The 8,000-nt window shown below is 42.5% G+C and overlaps 2 protein-coding genes across 2 annotated transcripts; one reads left to right on the top strand and one right to left on the bottom strand.

The window, feature by feature from the left end:
- Positions 1-2,110: 2,110 nt before the first annotated feature.
- Positions 2,111-3,046, top strand: LOC101950395 (olfactory receptor 5AR1-like). The gene has a single exon (XM_005315047.4). It carries the CDS (start codon positions 2,111-2,113, stop codon positions 3,044-3,046), a length of 936 nt encoding a protein of 311 aa, XP_005315104.4.
- A 2,653-nt stretch (positions 3,047-5,699) lies between these two features.
- Positions 5,700-7,985, bottom strand: LOC135980311 (olfactory receptor 5AR1-like). Its single transcript, XM_065580342.1, has 2 exons — positions 7,867-7,985; positions 5,700-6,668 (listed from the first exon to the last, which is right to left on the bottom strand). Exon 2 carries the CDS (start codon positions 6,642-6,644, stop codon positions 5,700-5,702), a length of 945 nt encoding a protein of 314 aa, XP_065436414.1. The 5' UTR covers positions 6,645-6,668; positions 7,867-7,985.
- Positions 7,986-8,000: the final 15 nt, after the last annotated feature.

The raw sequence follows: 8,000 nt of genomic DNA, 5'->3' as shown, positions 1-8,000 counted from the left end.
ACGATGACTCCAAGATCTTTTTCCTGACTTGTTGTAGCTAAATTTGCCCCCATCATATTGTATGTATAGTTGGGGTTATTTTTTCCAGTGTGCATTATTTTACATTTATCCACATTAAATTTAATTTGCCATTTTGTTGCCCAAACACTTAGTTTTGTGAGATCTTTTTGAAGTTCTTCACAGTCTGCTTTGGTCTTAACTATCTTGAGCAGTTTAGTATCATCTGCAAACTTTTCTTGAAGCAAATGGAGATCATAATGGAACGTATCAAACACCCATTTGCTGGGAGTCTGTCTGTATCATCGCTTTCAGAGAAAATGTTGTGATCAGAGCTGGTCAGGTATGTTCCCACTAAACACATTTTTCATCACTCATTCATCAAAACTGGAACTGTTTGCAGGAAAGGATTGGTTTGGGCAATTTTTTTCAACATTTTTGGGGGGGAGCTTATAAATTGTTGAAATGTTTTTGTTTCAAAATAAAAAAAAATCCATTTTCATGATTCAACGTGAAAAGTCATTTTGAAATTTCAGCTCATTGCAGCTAAAAAAAATGTTTGCAACCAAACCAAAATGGTCTAGAATGTATCCAAATCCAATATTTCAATTGACCTGAATTTAGTTCTTTTCCTGATTTTTGGTTAGCAAAAAATTTCAATGTTTTGACTCCGTCACAATTCAAGACGGGAAAAACTGTCAATATCTCAAAAATTGTCCTGGGATAGGAAAACCATTTCCTGCCCTGTTCTGCTCGTGTTCTGGGGCAATGGCTGTCTTGTATCAATGCATCAGAGTTACGGGGAGAGCTTAATCACAGAAGCATTTTCTATCCAGTGTGCAGTCTCTGTCCACTCAGGCTGACCAGTGCTATCAGACAACAGGATGTGAGGCCAGGCTCTGGTTTATCTTCAAGCCAGTTGCCCATGCAGCTCTCTGCACGCTCTAGCTAACCCATCCCTATCACCCCGGGAACACTAGTGGTACCATTCTCCCTGAATTCTGCCTGTGTGCTTCCATTTTCTGTCAGTGCCTGAGACCTGCCCAGGTCTACACCCAGACAAGAACTTGTCAGTGCCTAGTGCTGGATAAGCCAAGACCAGCAGCTTGCAGACTAGGTTGCCTGATACCATAGCACATTCCCTGCTGAATCTACACGGAAAAGGCTTTTAGTCTATGCCAGCTAAAAGCATCACTGCCGTGTAGAAAGATTTGCAGTGTGTGGGAGAAAATAGTTATAATGCACATCTGCAAAAAGTATGTGTTACCCCTGTGGGTTTATAACAGATCTCTGTTATAGATGTCCACTGTTAGGGGTCTAAATCCATATTTAGTTAATGCATTTAAACTGGCCTGTGTTTTCAATAGAGCTGTGTGAATAACATATTTTTTGGTTTGTAACAATTTCAAAAAGTCAGAAAAAAATCATTTTGGGTCATGGAATTTATTTGAAATTTTCAGCAAATGTTAAAGTAAAAAAAATCAGGGTCAAACAGAATGTTTCAGGTTAAAAAAAAAGTTTTGTTTTCCTTTTGAGCATTTTTAAATGATTGTTTAATTTAAAAAAATGAAGGATATGTTGAAACTTACAAGTCATGTAAACTAAAAAGATTTTGGTGTTGCTGAATCTGCATTTCTCCTGGAAAAAAAACTGCAATTGAAATTTCTTTCCAGGTCTAGTTTTCAAAGGGGAGGAGTCCCAGAGCTCCCAATGATGGCCGTGGGATCAGGAACAGAAAAGCAGGGCTAGTGAATGAACTCTAGACCATTCACTTGTCTCTCTGTATATTCATTGACTTTCCTTTTCATACGGAACATTACCTTTCTTTGTTGCCTCTGACTGTATAGGCTATCAGGTTGGATGCACTTTAATACACAGTATGCGCTAATTCTCAGCATGACAAAGCCTGAGATGTAGTGGACAGTGTGAACGTAATGCAAACAGTGTATTCCCTAGGATTGTCCCCTGATGTATTCCCACTGCCTCGGGTTGGTGCAATATTTCACGAGGGAAGTCAGAATGAGTGTGGAGGATCCACTCTTGGTCTTTTCTTGGCTCCTGTTTAATTGCACATTTCACTTTTCCCCTGTAAAGGAGATCATGGTTGGAAGAAATGGCGGAGGGAAATCACACCGTGGTTATAGACTTCGTTTTCCAGGGATTCATGGACCATCCGGAGCTTCAGGTCCCCCTCTTTGTGTCGTTCCTAATGATCTATGTTATCACCTTGGCGGGGAATCTAGGGATGATCATGTTGATCAGGTTCAACTCCCGACTCCACACCCCCATGTACTATTTCCTCAGCAATTTGTCTCTTGCCGATGTTGGTAATTCCTCGGTTGTTGCTCCTCGGTTGCTGATGACTTTTGTGGTTCAGGCCAAACCCATTTCCCTCGCTGCGTGCGCAGCACAGTTTTTCTTTGTCTGTAACTTTCTGACCAATGAAGCTTGCCTGTTGGCGGTAATGGCATATGATCGCTTCATAGCCATCTGTAACCCCTTGCTCTATAGCGTCGTCATGTCAAAGAGACTTTGTGTATTACTAGTGGTTGCTTCGTACATATGCGGCTTTGTGAATGCAGTTGTTCAGACTCCATTTATATTTACCCTGTCCTTCTGTGACTCCAATGTCATCAACCATTTCTTCTGTGACATCCCCCCAGTCCTTAAGCTGTCCTGCTCCGACACCCACATCGCTAACATGGTGCATTTCACCTTGTCCAGTATAGTGGTCATGACTACTATTCTCATTGTACTATTCTCCTACATGTACATCCTCATTGCCATCCTGAAGATCCACTCTGCCAAGGGCAGATGCAAAACCTTCTCCACCTGCGCCTCCCACCTGACGGCCGTCACAATTTTCTACGGGACTGTGATCTTCATGTATTTACGACCCAGTTCCGGCTACACCACAGACCCAGACAAGATCATCTCTGTGTTTTATATACTCATAATTCCCATGCTGAACCCCCTGATCTACAGCCTGAGGAACAAGGAGGTGAAGGACGCCTTTAGGAAGATGATAAACAAGAAGTTTTGTTCATAGTTAATATAATTATTGGGATTTGTGCTTATCAATAAACAAGTGGTGAATAAATAGTGAATTCTCTGTGTCATAGCTCTGATTTCCTTTGTTTTAACTGTATTCTGTGGCTTGTTCCAAAAACAAAACAAAACAAAAAATGGAATCCAGGCCTGTTCATCTTGGAAATTCAGTTTCCTAGGTTCAGGAATGACCAAGAGGCTGCAAAGATCACTATTGAAAGGGAGCATTTGTCACAGACCCCCTTCAGCTCCCCTTGCTGGATACCCACCAGCTTGTGTTGAGGGGAATCCCAGCTTGGATCCCCAGATGTTTTAAGCTGCCAGAGACTGAATGGAGCCAGTCACTGCTGCAGTCTCTGGGTTCCTAGGCACACAATCAGGGTGCAGGCCCTCAGCCTAGCGCCCTTTCTGGAGAGCTAGAACCTGCTATCTAGCTGGCTAGTCCCTGGGCTCAGGGGTGACTGTTCAGACTCTGCCGTAGCTTAAACACTCCCTGTCCTAGAATGCCACCGAACAGTGTGAGCCTTGTGGGTTACAGCTGAACTCTCCCACAGGGCCACACAGTATGTGTAAAGAATGTAACACAGAGAGGGACACTCTGAACCAGAATCTAACACTGTAGAGCTAATACTCCACCAATAAAGCACAAGCCCATTTAGAAAAGGACACACATCCTAACTTCAATGGACCTCACCAGCTCATCCTTTCCTTGGGAGTCCCCTTGGGTAGCCGTCTGTGTTCAGACAGACTGCTCCTCTCCCTCCTCATCTAGCTCCTACATGCAGCTCCTCTCAGTTCTAGCTGGTCAAACATGGCCAGGTAGAGCCCAAATAGAGCAGCTTCTGCCCTTTTATAAACATCTTACTCTCTGTCAGGTGACCTCATGATCAGCCTCTTCCGATGACCAGATACCCCTACCAGGCAACCGTTCCATTTCTTCCCCATCAACTGAAAGTTTAGGTGGAAAATTTTCAACCACGCCCAACAAGGAACAGATCCAAAGCTCATTGAAGCCAATGAAAAGACTCCGATTGACTTCAGTCAATATTGGTTCAGACTGCAGGAGTTTAAGTGGGGATATAAAGGCACCAAACTCCCATTCCAGGGAGTTGTCCAGGGAACTGGATGTCTAACTGCTCATTGAAAATGTGTATTTGCTCATGGGAAGTTGTTGATTGCACGATGGGGTTTCCAATCCTGTACTGGTATTAAAGTGTTGAAAGGAAAATAGTCCTTTTATGTTATGGCACTATAGCGTCATTCCATTTTGTACATATATGGAAAAATCATAAGCAGTATTCCTAGGAGCACAAGAAGTGGATTTAAGTGATCGATGATTCAGACAAAACTTCCCTGGACTAACCAGAGCATATCCAGTATGAATATTCAAATGTCACCGTGTGTAGGAAGCTTGCTAGTGCTATGAATAGTGATAGCCCCATCACACTAGTACTTCATAATGTGTACTAGTACATCACAATCGTACATCATTATAAATTGATTGGACTACATTCATTCTTGATCTGTCCCCATGTCATTCTCTCAAGACAAGGGAGTTACTTCAGGGACGAACCTGTCTCACTGTTTACAAAGTCCAAAGAAAGCCAAACAAAGCAGACCATTGATATACACCTCTACCCCGATATAATGCGACCCGATATAACACGAATTCAGATATAACGCGGTAAAGCAGTGCTCCGGGGGGGCAGGGCTGCATGCTTCGACGGATCAAAGGAAGTTCAATATAATGCGGTTTCACCTATAACGCGGTAAGATTTTTCGGCTTCCGCTGACATTGTTATATTGGAGTAGAGGTGTAATTTCAGGATTGCCAGAGAAACTCTTTCATAGGTTGGAGAGAAGATAAATAAACAAAAGCCCTACATAAAACAGCAACAGTTTTCAATGAGTAAAACCAGTGGTTCTCAACATTCTCCAGCCTGTGACCCCATGTTAAACAGAAAAAAGGGTTTGAGATCCCTCTTACGTTTTGGGATGCTCCCCTTCCATCTAGCCGTGAAGACAGGGCAGCTGGTTGTGATGACTGGAAACAACCTCCTCTGTTGAGAACTCAGGAGTAAAACAATGTCCTCTTCATGTCGGCATGATGCAGCGGTGAGAGAAGATACTCTGATTTGGTGCAGGCTAGCTCTGCATGATGAAGGTCAACTCTGCATTATTCAGACTAAGTCCCTAAGCTCACCAGAGAGGACTTTTCTGGGGAATTTATCATTACAGATTCCGAGAACATGGCCGATCGACCTAAGCTGAGCTTTGATAATCGTTACCTCAGTTCTGGTTGCTTTGATTCAGTATGTTTAACAGTGCCCTCCACTGGGTGAAATCTCAGAACCGAGGAAGGATACATACAATCTTCTCATCCTCTCACCGGAACTCCAACCTGGCCTAAAACATAACAGGCAACGGCAATTGTCCTTTAAGCCAAATATCAGAGCATCTTGCTGATTCTGCATTGTGTCACAGACCCTCATTCATGGATCTTAAAAACAGCAATTTCTAATATTGTATTTGACTGGGTTCCATTATATGATTTTCTGTACATCACATGGAGTGGCTGAGTCATAGAAATAAGGATAATGATACAGAGAACTCACTCTTATTCCATCTACTGTTTATTGGTTAAAATATAATGATTATAATGACCAATAAAAAATCTTCCTGTATATCACCCTTTTAAAGGCATCATTTACCTCCTTGTTTCTCAGGCTGTAGATCAGGGGATTCAACATGGGGATCACAAGGGCATAAAACACAGAGGTAACCTTGTCTTGGTCCACCACGTAGCTAGAACTGGGTCTTAAATATATACATATCAGCGTCCCATAAAACATAGTGACGACTGTCAGGTGGGAGGCACAGGTGGAAAAGGTTTTGCGTCTCCCCTTGGCAGAACGGATCCTGAGAATGGCCAGAAGGATGCACATGTAGGAGATTAGGACACCCAGGAAAGTAGTCATTCCAATTACAGTAGAGAAAGTGAAAAGTACAAGGTCAGTGACATGGGTGTCAGAGCAGGACAGCTTCAGCATGGGGGGCACATCACAGAAGAAATGGTTGACAACATTGGAGCTGCAGAAGGACAGACTAAATATAAATAGAGTTTGCACAACTGAATTCACAGAGCCACATACATATGTACCAGCCACTAACAGGACACAGTGTCTCTTGGACATAATGGCTCTGTATAGCAGAGGATTACAGATAGCTTTGAAGCGGTCATACGCAATCACAGCCAGGAGGCAACATTCATTGGTCACAAAGAAACAGACGAAGAATAGTTGTGCCGCACACTCAATCAAAGGAATGGTTCTAGTCTCTGCTACAAAGGTCATTAGCATCCTGGGAGCTATGGCAGTGGAATATCCAATATCTACAATGGACATCTGGCTTAGGAAAAAGTACATGGGGGTATGAAGTCGGGTTTCAACCATGATTAACGCTATCATCCCAAGATTCCCCATCAGGCTGACCACATACATCACTAGGAACAACATAAAGAGGGGGATCTGTAGATCTGGATGATCTGTGAATCCTACGAAAATGAACTCGGTCACCATGGTGTGGTTTCTCTCTGCCATTTATTCCAGAAACGCTCTCCTCTGCTGGTGAAAAAAAAATAAAGATTAAAATTAATCACTGGCCAATAAAGTACTGAGTACAGATCCCTCATAATCCCTGTGATTGTTCCTGGGAAACAGTGTATAAACATAGGAAAGCTGAAATACATCGAAGGACACTCCTAGGGAATGTTCTCTTTGTATTCCCCACATGCTTTCCATTACAGATAGGACATGTTCCAGCTACAGAAATATTGTGTACTCTGTGTTAGGGTGACCAGATGTCCCGATTTTATAGGGACAGTCCCAATTTTGGGGGCTTTCTCTTATATAGGCACTTATTACCCCCCACCCCCATCCCAATTTTTCACACTTCCCCTCTGGTCACCCTACTCTGTTTTAATATGTATGAAACCATCCAGTGGGTCAAATCTTCTATAAAATAAGAGATATATAGATTGGGAGTGTTTAGTTTAGAAGGGAGGCAAATAATCTATCAATGTATGCAAGTAATCAATGCTATAGAGTTTATTCCTGGTCTTTGATTTTCTCTTCCTAATCAAAATGACCTCAAAGGGCACAAGTGATGCTCAGTGCCCCTTTTATATAGGTGCCTAAATATAGATTTAGGGCCTAATATGAGGCAGCCCCAGTGAAAAAGTTTGGTATCACTAAAGTGTCATTGTCCTATTGGAGTCAGTGTATGTTTTACAGCCATTCTTTGTAACCACGTGCATTATTTTTCCTCCCTGTTACAAATCCTCCTAGAGGTAATAACACTTGTAGGTGGTGTGGACTGTAACTGATTCTATGATTACTTTTGACTCAGATTCAAAGAGCCTCGAAATGAGAAAATGCATCTCCTAGGGATAAATACTAAGTTAACCTGTGGAACTCCTTGCCAGAGGATGGTGTGAAGGCCAGACTATAGCAGGATTTAAAAAAGAACTAGATAAATTCATGAAGGATAGGTCCATCAACAGCTATTAGCCAGGATGGGCAGGATGGTGTCCCTAGCCTCTGTTTGCCAGAAGCTGGGAATGGGCAACAGGGGATGGATCACTTGATGATTACCTGTTCTGTTCATTCCCTCTGAGGCACCTGGCATTGGCCACTGTCAGAAGACAGGACACTGGGCTAGATGGACCTTTGGTCTGATCCAGTATGGCTGTTATGTTTCTATGGAATTTCACTGCTACATGCACAAAGATGCTCAAAAGATAATAATAATGACATTTCTTACCAGTCATGGTGTAGGTGTACACGCAGTAAATTCCATTGTGGGTTGTATTTGGTGGAGGAAGATATGGACTGGTTTGACTCCTCATTAACCAATTGACTTCAGCTGAACTATACATTGACACTTGTGTGACTGAG

This window comes from Chrysemys picta, unplaced genomic scaffold, assembly GCF_011386835.1.
Source record: "Chrysemys picta bellii isolate R12L10 unplaced genomic scaffold, ASM1138683v2 scaf2610, whole genome shotgun sequence".
Lineage (NCBI taxonomy): Eukaryota > Metazoa > Chordata > Testudines > Emydidae > Chrysemys > Chrysemys picta.
The sequence above is the reverse complement of the archived record's forward strand: the minus strand, read 5'-3'. Positions and strand labels throughout refer to the sequence as shown.

Bases quoted from the DNA above. Each gene is read 5' to 3' on its own strand.
- LOC101950395 (XM_005315047.4), top strand. From the start codon at position 2,111: ATGGCGGAGGGAAATCACACCGTGGTTATAGACTTCGTTTTCCAGGGA.
- LOC135980311 (XM_065580342.1), bottom strand. From the start codon at position 6,644: ATGGCAGAGAGAAACCACACCATGGTGACCGAGTTCATTTTCGTAGGA.